Genomic DNA, 17107 nt, shown 5'->3' on the forward strand with positions numbered 1-17107 from the left:
GTGTTGCATCTGTGAACACAACTTGCTGCACAAACACTCTTCGTGCTTGAAATGCAGGGAACAAACTGCGATCTGTCCGATTATAAAATGCAGATGTATTTGAAATTAAAATGCAATTCAGTTTTTCCCCTACCATTATCCAAGGAGGGCACCCTGCCCTGTCAGCAGAGCCGAACACCCTGCCTACTTAAATGCACCACCCGCCACGGCTTCTTGTAATCCTCAACATCGTCAGCATCTTCTACAAACAGGAAAAGCACAGTTGATTTGTTTAAAACTTGTAGGATATAAGCAGAAAAAAAGTTATGCAGCCTTTATACACTTTATATACACAGAGAAGATATAATTTAAGAGGGCATAAACAATAATAAAATGCTGGAAAATTAAGGGTGGGATTCTATGGAAAGTTTATGAACAAATAATGAAACAATGTATCTTTTTATAAATACAGTAAGGGAAATAAGTATTTGAACCCCCTACGACTTTGCAAGTTCTCCCACTTAGAAATCATGGAGGGGTCTGAAATTTTCATCTTAGGTGGATGTCCACTGTGAGAGACTTAATCTTAAAAAAAAATCCAGAAATCACAATCTATGATTTTTTTAAAAATAATTTATTTGTGTGTTACTGCTGCAAATAAGTATTTGAACACCTGCCAATCAGCAACAATTCTGGCCCTCAAAGACCTGTTAGTCCACCTCTAAAAAGTCCACCTCCACTCCACTTATTATTCTAAATTAGAAGCACCTGTTTGAGGTCGTTAGCTGCATAAAGACACCTGTCCACCCCACACAATCAGTAAGACTCCAACTACTAACATTCATTCAACCTTTATTTAGACAGTTAAATCCCATTGAGCCTAGAGGACTCATTTACAAGAGACCTGATTTCAACAAAGAATGATGACAACAATGGACAACATCGACAACAATAAACAGTTATAAAAAGGCATACATTTTTTTTATTTTATTTTACAAATCGGATGACTAAAAAAGGAAAAGTAACACAAAAACAACATGGCTAAGACCAAAGAACTGTCCAACAACACCAGAGACAAAATTGTAGACCTCCACAAGGCTAGAAAGCTGTGGGGCAATTGTCAAGCAGCTTGGAGAAAAAACATCAACTGTTGGAGCAATTATTAGAAAATGGAAGAAGCTAAACATGACTGTCAATCCCCCTCGGACTGGGGCTCCATTCAAGATCTTACCTCGTGGCGTATCAGTGATCCTAAGAAAGATGAGGAATCAGCCCAGAACAACACGGGAGGAGCTGGTCAATGACCTGAAGAGAGCTGGCACCACTGTTTCCAAGGTTACTGTAGGTAATACACTAAGATGTCATAGTTTAAAATCATGCATGGCACAGAAGGTTCCCCTGCTTAAATCAGCACACGTCCAGGCCAGTCTTAGTTTACCCATGACCATTTGAATGATCCAGAGGAGTCATGGGAGAAAGTTATGTGATCAGACGAGACCAAAAAAGAACTTTTTGATCTTAATTCCACTCGCCATGTTTGGAGGACGAAGAATGAAGAGTACCATCCCAAAAACACCACCCCTACTGTGAAGCATGGGGGAAGAAGCTTCATGCTTTGGGGGTGTTTTTCTGCACATGGGACAGGACGACTGTACTGTACTAAGAAGAGGATGACCGGGTCCATGTATTGTGAGATTTTGGGGAACAACCTCCTTCCCTCAGTTAGAACATTGAAGATGGGTCATGGCTGGGTCTTCCAACATGACAATGACCCGAAGTGCATAGCCAGGAGAACCAAGGAGTGGCTCCGTAAGAAGCATATCAAGGTTCTGGAGTGGCCTAGCCAGTCTCGAGACCTAAGCCCTATAGAAAATCTTTGGAGGGAGCTCAAACTCTGTGTTTCTCAGCAACAGCCCAGAAACCTGGCTGATCTAGAGAAGATCTGTGTGGAGGAATGGGCCAGAATCTCGCTGCAGTGTGTGGACACCTTATGGAAAACTACAGGAAACATTTGACCTCTGTAATGGCAAACAAAGGCTATTGTACCAAATATTAACATTGATTTTCACAGGTGTTTAAATAATTATTTGCAGCAGTAACACACAAATAAATTATTTAAAAAAATCATACATTGTGATTTATGGATTTTTTTTTTATATTATGTCTCTCCCAGTGGACATGCAGTTGAGATGAAAATTTCAGACCCCTCCATGATTTCTAAGTAGGAGAACTTGCAAAGTCGCAGGGTGTTCAAATACTTATTTTCCTCACTGTATATATGCAATAATAATAATAATTTTATTTAAAAAGCACCTTTCAGGACACCCAAGGACACTTTACAGCAAGAAACATAAAATAATATTGTGTAAAAACAAACATTGCAAAGACCAACAGGAATAAATTGAAATACAAAATACATAAAACAAAGTAAAAAAGGATAAGCAAGTCTGAAGAGATGTGTTTTCAGAGTAGTCTTGAATAGAGAAAGAGAGTTGGTGTTTTGTAGGTCTTGCAGTAGGGAGTTCCATAGGTGAGGGGCAGAGCAGGTGAAGGCCCTGCTCTCCATGGTGGAGAGGCAGAGGGTACATTGAGGTGAAGCGAAGAGGAGGATCTGAGAGAGCGAGAGGGTATGGAGATGTGTAGGAGGTCAGAAATGTAAGGAAGGGCAAGATTGTGGATAGTTTTGAAAGTGAGAAGAAGAATTTTGAAGACTATGCACAATTTAACCGGGAGCCAGTGGAGCTGCTGCAGGACAGGAGTGATGTAATTATAGGAGGAGGTTTGAGTGATGAGACAGGCAGCTGAGTTCTGGACCATCTGTAGCTCCTGAAGAGATTTGTTAGTGAGGCCATAAAGAAGGGAGTTGCAGTAGTCAATCCAGGAAGTCACAAGACTGTGAACAAGGATGGCAGTGGAGCGGGGTGTGAGAAAAGGACAGAGACTGTTAATATTTCGGAGATGGAAATAGGCAGACCGATTAACATTGTTGATGTGTGAAGTGAAGGAGAGAGTGGTGTCAAAGATGATGCAGAACCTCTTGACCTGAGGCAAGGGGGATAGCAGAGATTTGTTAAGGGTGATGAGAAGATGTTCTGATTTTGAAATAGGGGTTTTGGTACAGACAAGGATGATTTCTGTTTTGTCACTATTTAATTGAAAGAAATTGTTAGAAAACCAGTGATTGAGCTCACCGACACAGTCGGTGAGGATGAAGGGTGGGTGAGTGAAGTTTGGTTTGGTTGACAAATAGAGCTGTGTTTCATCAGCGTAACAGTGGAAATGGACACCAAATTTGCAGAATATGTGATCTAGAGGAAGGAGGTAAATGAAGAGGAGGGGTCCGAGGACAGAGCCTTGGGGCATACCCGTAGAGACTGAGAATGGATGGATTTAAGCTGAATGAATTGAGTGAGGTCAGAGAGATAAGATTTGAACCAGTCTAATGGAGTACTTGAGATGCCAATGGCGGTTAGTCTGTGGAGGAGGATAGAATGGCAGATCATGTCGAAGGCAGAACTTAGGTCAAGTAGAATGAGGCTGGACAGAAGACCAGAGTCAGCAACAAGAAGAAGAAGGTCGTTAGTAATTTTTATTAGAGCTGTTTTGGTGCTATGGTGGTATGTATTATAATAATAATAATAAACAACACTCTAAACAAACTCATTTAAAAATAATAAACTGTTTAATTTTGTCTACATTAAAAAGCTGAAGGCTAGTTTGAGTAGGACTAAACATTGCACTTCCTGCAGGAATATTGTTTATATCTCCCAAAATAAAATAAAACAAAATAAAAATTAAATTGTGTTTTCAATGTTAAATTAGCATCTATGCTAATTGTTGGTCAGCAGCCTGTGATTAATGGGGCTTTTTGGCATGTTATTGTACACACTTTATTATGCACAAATATTAAAATTAGTGTTTGTTTATGTAAAATAGGTCATGATCATTTAATTCTGTCAGTTAACATTTCTCTGTTTTTTTGTTTCACTGCATTTTTGGATAAACATAAGCTTACCAACTGTGTCCTTGTGTAAAAATCACAAACCTGATAATCACAAAAAAGTTAAAATGCATCCATAATAATTTTTAATTGCCCACACATAGTTCCAAAAACTTTTTAGAAGTGATGTTGGGTTTATTGTCTTGTTCAGGGTTAACTTCTCATGTTGTCTATGAACATTTGGGATCAAGTTACTCACTTTTTAGTTACAGCCACCCTGAAGACGCTCTTGGCAAACTGAGGCCTTTTCAGGGAATTCAGTTTGATGCTGAAGATTGTGGAAATTATAAAATTATACAACTGACCTTTTTCCAGGGCAGGAGGTGCCTTGGTTTCCCCTGTTTGTTTGGATGTATTGTGTGAGGCAGTAGCAACTTCTGTATGCAGTAGAAAAACAAATATTGTCAGATCAAAAAGTGTTTCTGAGAAACGACTAGCCAAGCCTCTGGCTGTGTTATCAGTAATTCTGATACTGCTGGATCATCTAATGTTTAAACGCTTGACTGAGTTTTTGTTGCTGTGGGTCAATGGGTCTAACATCTCTGCGGCTGTTCCCCGTCAGAGTCAGACAGACCTTTTTGACACTGAACAAAGGAGGAGTGCTCATGGCCTTGTGCCAACAGGAAAGGGAATTGTCGCCTGCAGCAGAGTTGAAATGAGGTTGTTTAGACCTCGTCACCATGTTTCTGTAGCTTCACTAAACATTTTAACTCTCACATCTGAGCTTTTACTGCTTCTTTTGTTTGGGTTTCTATCTCTTATATTAGGCAAACTGTGTCTTTATTTGATGATTAAAAAGTGAACTTCTTTAATTAAACTACACGTCACTGGACGTTTTCAAGGCCTTTTGAAAACCCACCAGTTGCTTCAGAACAGACTGTGAGTGGGTCTGAAGACAGAATCTGACACAAACCCAGAAGATACACAGCTAGTTACTGGGCAGCAGGTTCTATCTTCTGCTCCAAACTGCCTGTCACCGTGTTTACCATTTTGTTCACATTTAAAGATAAATTGCTAACCTATTTATTGGGGCATAGATCCTCTCGCCTTCAGAGATGTCATGATCACTGTTGCTTGGTAGGATGATGATTAGATTTCTTTCAGATTTGCCTTTTTTATTTTACTTATTCTAACATGGCAACAGATAAATCCACAACTGAGTTGGTTTGTATGGTGATCTGTTCTTTTTAAGGTTAAACTTTTCATCAAGTTCCTTGAAAAATAACTTCTTGTAGCAGAAATCTTTGATTGGATGCTTTGTTCAATCCACACAATGGTGTATTGCTTGGTTGTTACCAGGGACAGTTTTCACTGTCGCACATCATTCTTATGTTGCATTATGTGCAATGGAAGAACATAGAAAACAGCAGAGAAAAAAAAAGACTTAAGAAAGCCAATTGTTTGAGGCAAGAAAGGCAGAAATCTCACTGAATCAACTCTTCACAACAGTGTGATAAGAACAAGAAGTCTGTACAAACAGACCAATGAGTTTCTGAATGAAACAATACTCGATGCGGACACGATCAGTTTTTACAATGAGACCAACAAGCAGAATCCTCCTGCACAAACGGAATACAAAGAAAACATCAGACAGGAGTTGTCTGTGCAGCAGATAGAAAACCTCTTTGCATCTTTATGCACAGATTAACCACAAGCTTCAAAAATAAATTTTGTCTTGTTTTACTGATGCTGACTTGCTCTTTTAAAAAGAATCATGGGTTGTTGAACTGCCACATTTCCAACAGAGAATGCACCTTATCTCAACTGTAATGAGGAGCTCACCTCCCTTCAGTCTGATTCAGTGTTAAAGAAGTATTTCCAAAATAACACAGAAAGTTTGGAACTGTCAAAGGACAAGGAGTGACACTTGAGTTCTGCAAAAAAGAGAGACGCAGACTTTTATCTACTGGAAGTGAGAAGAGATCAAGTAAAAAAATTAGGAACTACCGGTGTAGACGTGTAGGTCCAGTTACTCGATTAATTGACAGATTATCTGCAACTACTCAATTATTAAAATATCTGTAATATTTAGGGCTGGGTACCTTTCTGAAAAAAAAAACAAAAAAAACTGTATCGGTACAGGTGTCGGTACCTTCACTTCAGTGTCAGTTCCTGGACGTTTTTTTTTTCGTACCAATTTTGTAATTAATATTCTAACAAAAAGAAAGTTATGTTACACATTACAGTACAAATCGTGAGTTTTATTTTTTAACTTTGGTATTTCTATTCCAAGCAGTTTTCTTACATAAAAATAAACAAATAATTTTCCAGTCAAAAGAACAGTTGTAAACCAGTGACATGTCAGTGTCTAATGTTCACTGCTACACACTGAGGACTTTTTCACTTAACAGTTTTTCTTCAGAAACATAAACCTGTCTGCTTTCTCTGGACACAAACAAGCCCGCTCTTGGCTGATGGTGTCTTCAGCAGTAGGAAGTATTCACTCTGAGGGTGTGGATGATGATTGTTGCACACACTGATACCTGGTTATCAGTTTGATATCATTGGCATAGTGTCCCTGACATCCCACCAGCAGGTCACTGGATTCACTGAGGTTAGGGTTGATGCAGACTTTTGCACCTCTGTGTCTCTTCCTGAATCTTCTCTGTGGTTCTCTGGGGTTTAGGGCTCTTATCATCTCCCCAACTAGCATTAGAACACAAAACATCAACAATAACATGGTTGTGTTCTTATTGCTCAAAAATCATTATCTAGGCTGAGAAATAAAAGCTTAACTGATCAACAATATCCTATACAGCTTAACTTACCTCCAACATGCAGCCTCCACTGTAGTTAAGAGCAGCAAACTTTTAACAACAAAGTTTGTGACTGTCCTGTGGCCCCCACCTCACTTTTCTTTTGTCTGTTCTTCTCACATCAGGGTCTGAACCTCCTGTGAGGAGAACATTAACATAAACAGTGAACATTAGTGAACTGTTTAAGCAGCTGACTGGATGGATGAGCACATTTTTACAAGCTAAGCTTTATCTGTTACTGTCAATCTTTAGTTAGCTTCTGATTTTAGCTAGCTACTTAGATACCCATAAAATAAATTTACACACTAATATCTTAAAGTTAGCATTACATGGATTCTAGTTTAATTCACCGCGATGCACGTATTAAGCTACAGTAACGTTAACAAACATAAACTTACCAGCTGAAATTCCAGACACAGCTCCATCCTCGGAGTTCTTTGATGAAGAGGAGTCCAGTCGTGGAGATAATGAATCAGGCCGTTCATGCTCTCTAACACTCACAGGCTGACTTTAACGCTGAGAGGAGGAGGGGTGGAGGCTACTGTCCTCCTCCTCTCCTCGCAGAAAAACACGAAGCAACTTTCTGCTCATAAATTGAAGCCGTTCGACAACACACGTGCTGCACACATGTACTCCGTCTGTGGGCGTCACCAGCACCATAGACATACATTATACATAGATTTATTACGGCAGCTCTATACAACTCTGGGTGTAAACATGTAGTCTGTTTGTCATATGTCTGGTGTTTTACTTGCCTGTATGCTAAAAACACGTGACACATTACAGCCAATACCAAAACTTGACACCGAAAAAAGAGTGACGTTTCAATCCATACACCGACCGGTGCAGTTCGGTCGGTGCTATAAAATAACCTCGGTTCGGTACTCAGCCCTATTAATATTGGTAAATATAGGTAAGCTGCTGCCTGCTGTGCACTAGTGAATCTTTCTCAAGATGTCCTTTAGAAAAAGAGATGGAAAGCTTTAATTGTCATTCCACATACACTGCCTGGCCAAACAAAAGTCGGCACCAAAAAAAAGTCACACACTAATATTTTATTGGACCGCCTTTATCTTTGATTGCAGCATGCATTCTCTGTAACATTGTGTCGATAAGCTTCTGCAATGTCACAAGATCTATTTCCATCCAGTGTTGCATTAATTTTTCACCAAGATCTTGCATTGATGACTAGGCACTAGGCATGATGGGTGCATCACTTCACCTGCCTCACTTCTTACCCTGATGCACCCATCACTCTGGAACATGGTAAATCTGGACTCATCAGACCACATGACCTTCTTCCATTGCTCCAGAGTCCAATCTTTATGCTTCCTAGCAAATTGAAGCCTTTTTTCCCCAGTTAGCCTCACTGATTAGTGGTTTTCTTTAGGCTACACAGCTGTTCAGTCCCAATCCCTCGAGTTCCCTTCACATTGTACGTGTGGAAATTCTCTTGCTTTCACTATTAAACATAGCCCTGAGTGCTACTGTTGTTTTTCTTCTATTTGATTTCACCAAACGTTTAAGTGATCACCGATCACGATCATTCAGGATTTTCTTCCGGCTGCATTTCTTCGTTGAAGACGAAGACGGTCCCCACTATCCTTCCAGTTTTTAATAATGCGTTGGACAGTTCTTAACCCAAATTTAGTAGTTTCTACAATCCCCTTAGATGTTTTCTCTGCTTGATGCCAATCAAACAGACTGAGATCTTTTCCATGACCACACCATGTGTCTTTCAACATGGTTGTTTAAGAAATGAGAAGCAACTCATTGCACCAATTGTGGTTAAATAACTTTTTGCCAGCTGAAAGATAATCATCCGTGCAGTAATTATCCAATAGGAGGCTCGTACCTATTTGCTTAGTTAAATCCAGGTGGCAACTTTTTTTTTTTGGCCAGGCGGTGTATAATGTATACAACAAAGGAGTCGCTGCCATTAAAACGGTGCCAATTGATTAATTAAAAAATAACCGCAGAAACAGACATTGCACCATTAGTTCATCTTTGAAAGGATTAAAAATTAAGTAAAACATTATTTGAGGATTTTGGCAAAATTTCCACTTTAAAAAGATTTGGATTGTCAATTTTACTGTTAAAATGCAGCAAAAAATGAGAAACAGATTTTATTATCCTTTACATGCCAGGATAAAGCTCAAGAGCATGTTAACACAACGTGAATATGTTATTAATCCAATTCTCTTTAAACTGCCTATGAAAGCTTATAGTTAAAATTGAAAATAGTCATCAGTGATGTTGATAATGTTAACCACCTCTGTATGAACAGCCACTCGTGATACAGCTCTTTGTTTATTGTTTTTGTATCAACAGGAACAGAAGATCTGTCAGCGCTATGACCAGTTGATGGAGGCCTGGGAGAAGAAGGTAGAACGTATGGAGAACAACCCCAGACGCAAAGCCAAGGAGAGCAGAACACGAGAGTACTATGAGAGGCAGTTCCCAGAGATCCGCAAACAGAGAGAGCAGCAGGAGCGCTTCCAGAGGTAACAAGAACTAAAACTAATGTTCATTTAGTTCTTTTTAGCAATTTCTGTGAGGTCAGGTTTTTGTATTTATATTCACTCATGTTTTTGTCAAAGTTCATGCTTGGTAGCATGAACCTTGATGTCTTGAACCACTTTGACTGTGGCTGCTTGGGAAGAGTTGGCGGGGGAGAGGACAGCCCCCAGAAACCATCTTATCACCAGCAAACTGGTTGGTCCGCTATAAAAGTGTACTGCTTGGTGGGGAAAACAGTATGTTTGTGACTCCTTAGACTGATGAAGCCCTTTGGATGAAGGTTGAAACGCCTCTCAACAAAAAAAGAAACTATCCAAATGACCATGTTGGACTCATGTTTTTACTTTTCAGTGTTTAACCTCCCCACCCCCAACTAAAAAAAAACTACAATCAGAAATAATTTAAATTAAATCAAATGATCAAAAATATTTCTGGTGTTATTTTTTCATATGCCCATCGATGGCAGACATATTTTGTTATAGTCTCCGTACATCTGTAAACTTTCTCTCGTCCTGCCCATAACGACTGATCTGCTAAAGAAGAAAAAAAAAAACTTTACACATATGCATCATCACTAGATGTGGAGTGTCACATACACTTTTATCACCCCAGCTCCAAGATCAAGATTACAAATTAAGGTCAAAGCTAAAACAAGATATTGGCTTGTTCGGATCATATTTTCTGATCTGCTCAAGATATCTTCAAGGCAAAGTTTCTTTGTCGTTCCATCACATGTGATATATGGTGGAACGAAATTGTGTACACAGGGTCCCAGTTACATCCCACAAAAGTATAAATTGTAAAGAAAAACAATAATAAGATCTAAGATATGAACTAAGAAATACACTAAACTAAGAATACGCTAAACACTAGTAGTACAAAAACAATGCGCCGAACAACAGCAGCATGAACATGAGTCTGTGTGAGCAGATGAGTACAAATGAACACAGCGACAAGACATAAAACGGCAGCATAAGCGCAGCAACATGGATAATCAGCAGCACATATCAGCAATCAAGTGGCATTACAGTGATTTTTTTTTCACAGTGATTATCCTGATTAGAGATTCATGAGTCTTACAACTTCAGGGTAGAAGCTGTTCCTCAGTATAGTGGTTCTACACTTAATGCTCCTCAACCTCCTGCCTGAGGGGAGCAGGGCAAAAAGTGTGTGTGCTGGGTGAGTGGGGTCCTTCATGATGCAGGTGGCCCTCTTTCTGCATCTGGAGGTGTAGATGTCTGTGATGGTGGGGAGGCTGACTCCAACAGATTTCTGTTCAGACTTCACCGCTCTCTGCAAAGCTTTTCTTTCTGCAGCTGTGCAGCCTTCATGCCACACGTTGATGCTGGAGCACAGGATGCTTCTTTATCGTTCATCGAAAAAGCTTATGAAATTGTACACTACTATATGGTGTGCTGCATAATCTTTCCGTCACCCCAGCTTCAAAGTTAATGTCACAAATCAAGGGCAAATGTTATACAAGGCATTGTCTTGTCCAGGTCGTTGCTATAGATTGCTGTATTGCTGTATTTGTCAATGGACGTATACTGTGCTATATGCAACATTCTTGTTTTTAAATTTAGTAAAGACAATTGTTTTGGCAAAGAAAACATACTTCTTCATTCATGAACATGTCTTTTTTGTAATTCGTGTCTAAAATTACATGAAACAACCATCAAAATGTTCTGTTTTTAAACACTTCTGGTGTAGACTTACAGGTTTACACAACCCTACGTTACTGAATTCTTTATTATAACCAAACAACATACAGCTGCTGCATTACGGTAAACAAATAAAATCTGATTTTTAGGGCAGTATTGACTTAATAATCATTTCACACAATGCTAAACTGAAGTACCTCCACACGTGCTAGCATTTTTTTAATACACTGATAATGTTTCCCTTGTGGCCATGCTGAGATATTAAAATGTTTTGAAGAACTCTTATATAAACACAGTACACTGGGTGGTGTGTGAGACTCTGAGTACTTTAGGAAAATATGGGAAACAAAATGATGGCTCAGTGTCTGGATGGAGATTTGGGGTTTTCATAGAAATATTTAAGATGTCAGCACTGTTCATCACACTGTACTGTGAAGGAAGAAGCAAGCTATAATAACTCTTAAAGAATGTCCTCCAAATTTTGGGTACAATGTTCTAAGTTTTGAAAGTTCCAAAGATCAATTGTGAATAAAGATAAAAGCTGAATTTAAAGTGATATCATCAAACAGATTTGATGCAACATTTAATATAAATGTGTCATGTTATTTTTGGGGAGGGGTGGTGCAGAGGTTTGACTCCCTGGACCGACAACATCAAAATGTGGGTGGGAAAGATGAAACACCCACACCTGCCTCCATCCTCATTCGTCCCACTCTGGGCCCTTGAGCAAGGCCCTTAACCCCCACCATTTGCTCCCATGAACGCCCTAGATGTCAGTTCTCTGCTCCGCACAGAGTGCTGTGGTAGCTTTGTGGTCTGTGGTTGCGTCAGGAAGGGCATCTGGCGTAAAAATAATAGCCAAGTCTTCGTGCAAGTTAGTTCGCTGTGGTGACCCCTGAAGAAGGGAGCAGCTGCAAGGAAATTAAAAACAGAACAAAAAAAAGTTATTTTTGGTAAATCAACACGTTGCTGTTTTCTGCAGGGTTGGACAAAGAGGGACGGGTCTTTCTGCAACAATTGCAAGAAGCGAGCATGAGATTTCAGAAATCATTGATGGTCTTTCTGAGCAGGAGGTAAGTACTTTTTGCTTTTTGTTGTATAATGTGCCAATATTATGTTGTGTTCTTTAAGATGACATTTTCACTGAATAATAATCTAAGTGGAGCGTGGATGGTCTTGTCAAGGTCTTCAGGGTCATGTTAAAATCACAGTGGGCTCCTCATTACACTTGATAGAATGTGATGTGTTCATGATGGTCCTTGTCCTGGTTGTAGCGTTGTAGCAGCGTATCCATTATGTGGGTCTCATGCCCACAGACGTGTGTCAAGATTTTGTAACAGCACTGATCACACTAGGCTCACGTTGGTCTTATGCATGCCTACAACCTCATTAAACCCACACAGTGTTGGCATGCAACACCCTTGGTGGTCTGCAACGTGCATCATGTTGTGCCACTACACTTGCTGCATCCATTGGGTTTCAGTATGCTCTTACCACATGGCTGAAACAATCAATACACATTCTCTACATGTCAGTTAATACTCCGTCTTTCTCAGCTGTCTTCGGTCTGCCATTTGGACAAGTCAAGAAGCATTTGTTCTCATTATGGTCAGAATGGTAGATGAAGAAGTGTGGATCTAGTCAAAGTACTGCACTTAAAACTCCTCCATCGGCATCCTCTCATGTTGCTTGAGCTTGATTGCGGCAATTACCTCATCAAGTACAGCTTTATTGGTGATCTTTCTTCCTCAACACCAAGGCTGAAACTGACTGTGGATGCCTGGAACCCTTCCATATATACAAGGAAATTTCACAGATCATGCATGACAAGGTCATGGAAACAACAGCACAGATGTAATACCTGTAGTGTAGGAATGCGCGATATAAACGGTATACGGTAGAAACGATAGAAATTTAGCCTACGATAGAGATCTGTCTTCTACCGGCTAACCACAATAATGCTGTGTCTGATGTAAAATCAGAGTTGTCCGTTTAATCGTTACTTTTTTTTAGTTGAAAACTGTGCACAAGTGGCGTTAGTCTTTTCTTCGAGCGCTAAGTAGTGAAGCTACAAGCTAACTACAGCCGGCTTGCCGTAGTGTTGCCGTATTCTGACGCATGCGCAAAACGATGTGTTCCGTCAAAAGTTTTTTTTTTTTCCCCTCGAAAGTTAAAGTAAGCGTTGGTTAGCTTTAGAGAAACCTGCTCTCTGATCTTTGAAAAGAATGCTGTGTTGTGTGATTTTACTGCGAGACCCTCTGGTCAAAGCCACAGACTCATTTTGTGTCAGCTCTCCATTACAGTGGAAGGAGACGCCAACTAGAGGTTTGGAGGGTGAAGTGTTTCAGTGTAAAATGCTGCTCTCTTGCTGTTCATTTCTTAAGTAAAACTGGAAACTGTTAATTTTATTTTGTTTAAAACATATGGCTAAAACTACATTTGATATCTTTTGCACTGTTTTGCACTACAAGAAAGAAATCCAATACTTGATTTGTTTATTATTTAAAAACTCTCTGGACCTAGTAGTGGAATTTTCTTAATTCAAAATATAATGGCAAAAGGACACCCTATGCTTTTTTTTTAGCAAGTTTTATACCAAAAACATATCGCGATATATATCGTTATCGCCTATCGCCACCCTTCACAATACATATCGTGATATGAATTTTATGCCATATCGCACATTCCTACTGTAGTGGTAACATTGTGTTAGCATAGCAGTAAGCTTTCATTCTGACATGGTCCATAAAAATTGTCCCTCAACAGAATCTGTGACACAATACTATTGTGGGCAAATGTGGTAGTATCATCATAGAAATATGCAACTGACGTGGAGTGTGGTGAGAGCATAGAATAACAACTCAGGTTGGGGGAAAATGAGATTTCATCTTCCCTTCGTATAACTAACATATTAAACTTCATAGTAAATTCCATGGATTTGCTATGACTTTATTGAATAAAGTTCTGTTGGTCAATAGAAAGCTTGTAGGATGACACAGCTACAGTGGGAAACAATAAGTGCATCAGCTTTGTACAACTCCGATATGGACTTGGACATCAAAAGACTGTGGAAGAACACATAACAGACACAGACAGCATCCCCACTAACTCGGGAGCCAGGCAGAAAGAGAAATCCCACACAAGACAGGCTCTAGAGCAATGTGGATATCCTAACTGGGCCTTCCTGAAAGCAGAGAAGAAACCCAAACAGGACTCCAGTCAGCCAGTAGGTGAAAAGGAGGAACCCAGACCAGTGGTCATTCCGTATGTTGAGGGAGTATCAGAGAAACTGAGACGTTTATTTTCTAAACATAACGTCCCAGTGGCTTTTAAACCCCAAAATACATTACGGCAAAGACTGGTTCATCCCAAAGATCCAGTCCCCCGGCACAAACAGAGTAATATTGTGTATGCTGTTCAGTGTCAGGAGGGCTGTGATCAGTCTTACATCGGGGAAACTAAACAGCCACTGGCCAAAAGGATGGCCCAGCACAGAAGATCAACATCATCAGGCCAGGATTCTGCGGTCTACACTCATCTCCAGGCCAGCGGTCACTCTTTCAAGGATGAAGATGTTCACATCCTGGACAGAGAGGAACGATGGTTTGAGAGAGGAGTAAAGGAGGCCATCTTTGTGAAAAGAAATCGTCCATCATTAAACAGGGGTGGAGGCCTCCGGGTTCAACTGTCCCCCTCTTACAATGCTGTGATTGCAAGTATCACTCAGCCCTCTGTGAATAGTAAACAGCCATCAGTGTGCTAATGATCCATTGTTAGGCTGATGGTCATTCTTGAGCATGTGATCAGCTGGTTTTGGTTGTCAGCAGCAAACTGGTTGATCCACTCTGAGACGGTGCTATTTAAGAGACTGAGCTGAAAACAGCACCTCAGACTGAGGAAGTCTCTCGGATGAGAGACGAAACGTTTCTATATTTTTTTGCTTTGTTTTGTTTTTTGTTTTTTTGAATGTCCAGAGGACCAGATTGAACTTTTTTGGATCTTTCTACCTGGATTATTGAGCATGCATTAGGATATGGAAGAACACATAAGTTCCCAAACTGGACTAAACTCATTTTATTAGCTGCAGCTAAAAATGACAATGAAAAATATACCAGTTTTGCTCAATTTTGTTGAGAAATAAGGAAGTTATGCAGTTTTGAAGAAAAAAAAAGATTCTAATTTCTCCAGATGACTAGATCAGATAATCCTGTATCTAGAGCTTCAAAAATCACTTTCTGCCAACAGATTGTCATGAAAGTTGTTCAGAAGGTAGAAAAGAGTTTATATTATTTCTATATACTTTTTAATAGGGATGCACAATATTGGATTTTTGGCCGATATGTTAAAACTTATTCGGCTGATAACCGATGCCGATATTTTATATACGTTCCTTTGTCAAAACATAGCCCTCTTATTTAGGCTTATTTGCTACAAAAATTGTGTAACAGCTGTAAAGAGTTGGTGAGATATATTCAGTAACAGCCATATGATATGCATAGCACTTTAATTTATATTAAATGGGAAGTGTTTAATGTTATTTATTAGCATTAGTCACCTGCGATGCTGTCTCACTTGTGGAGGCTTGTTCCAGGTTTGTAGCTGCAGTGTGGGATCCTCTGCACTCCTGTGCATGAAGGACAGACTTTTTAAGTCAAAGTTTTTGTCTATCCATTGTCCCATAAGACTAATCATGCTAACGGGGCTAACACAACGTCCAAATGTTTGTGGTAAAACTCACCCAACAAGTCGTGCTATCGGCTATTAGCTTCTCGGTGACATCGGAAATGATGGCTGTTACGTCGGAAAAATATCTTCGACTGCGGACGATGTAGTGAGGCTCAACGTAGTCCATAAATCTTCGGAATCTGACATTCTCACCAACGAAAAATAAAACTTCCACACCGCAGACATTTTGAATTTTCCTCTCCGCCATGAGATCAGGTAGGTGCACTTGACGTCATTGCGTTGCGCTGCAACTTCCATCACATTTTGCTGCCGCTGCAGGCAAAACCAGCGCCTTTTATATCGGTAAGTTATTTTGATGGAATGGCCGATGTCCGATATTGAACTTAAACGCTAATATCGGCCGATACCAATACCATGCCAATAATATCGTGCATCCCTACTTTTTAATATATCTTATTCAGCTGATGTTTGACTTTTGATAGCAGAACTTGAGCCAAATGCGTGAGCTCACCTGGTGATCAAATTGTTTCACTACAGTATTCACTCATCAAATTCCAGGGTAATTTATTATAAAAAGACTAAAATAATTTTTCTGCTCCTTTATAAAAACTCATCATAATGGCTTGAAACATCAAAGGGTGCAAACTTGTGTCTATGGAACAACTTCATTGTATATAAACAGTTACCAAACTGACACACTCTCCAATGGGAAAATGTATATTTAGGAGAATGGATTTTATTTTTTACTAGTATGAAGATCTATGTAAACCGTGCAGCGACTACTCAAACAAGGGAGACAGTTTTCTGTTGGACCAACAGTGACTATTTTCACCATGTTCCCCAGAACAACGAGAAACAGATGAGACAGCTGTCAGTCATCCCTCCCATGATGTACGATTCTGAGCAGAGGCGCGTGAAGTTCATCAACATGAACGGCCTGATGGACGACCCCATGAAAGTGTACAAAGCACGGCAGTTTATGAATGTTTGGACAGAGCACGAAAAGGAGATCTTTAAGGAGAAGTGAGTTTTCTTTTTTAATACAGGTGAAATTATCTTGTCCCTGTGTCTCTCTGTAGGGCACAGAGGACCTGTGTACTTTAAAGATGTTATAATGAGGCGAAAAAAGATTTTATTTTGGCACTTTGTCTTTTCAGGTTCATTCAACACCCCAAGAACTTTGGCCTTATTGCCTCTTATCTCGAAAGGAAGGTACTGTCATCTCATGCTCATTTTTATTTCAGTGACGTGTTAATCTGTTCAGTGTTTCCCCTACCATTATACAACCGGGGCGCCCCGTCAACAGAACCGAGCGCCCCGTCTACCGAACCCCACCCCCCACCTCCACCCACCTGTCGGCACTGACGTAACGCTAAAGTAGCAGCTTGCAATGTAGGTGCACTAGCTAAAAAGCTAAAGGCAGCCTCTTCTTTCATGTTGAACTCTCACCCTGAACGCACCCCCACCACTCGAAAACTGTTGGTACAAACAGTGCACGGCTCAGA

The 17107-nt window shown here is 40.0% G+C and overlaps 1 protein-coding gene across 1 annotated transcript in view; it reads left to right on the forward strand.

Moving 5' to 3' along the window:
• The window catches only part of ncor1 (nuclear receptor corepressor 1), a 179127-nt gene that overhangs the window by 80341 nt on the left and 81679 nt on the right, over positions 1-17107 (forward strand). The window contains exons 10-13 of the mRNA XM_037688038.1: positions 9067-9239; positions 11899-11989; positions 16447-16625; positions 16760-16814. Of these exons, the coding sequence (XP_037543966.1) occupies positions 9067-9239; positions 11899-11989; positions 16447-16625; positions 16760-16814 (498 nt within the window). The remainder of the gene's footprint in view (positions 1-9066; positions 9240-11898; positions 11990-16446; positions 16626-16759; positions 16815-17107) is intronic.

Source organism: Nematolebias whitei, chromosome 14 (assembly GCF_014905685.2).
Source record: "Nematolebias whitei isolate Nwh7 chromosome 14, NemWhi1, whole genome shotgun sequence".
Lineage (NCBI taxonomy): Eukaryota > Metazoa > Chordata > Actinopteri > Cyprinodontiformes > Rivulidae > Nematolebias > Nematolebias whitei.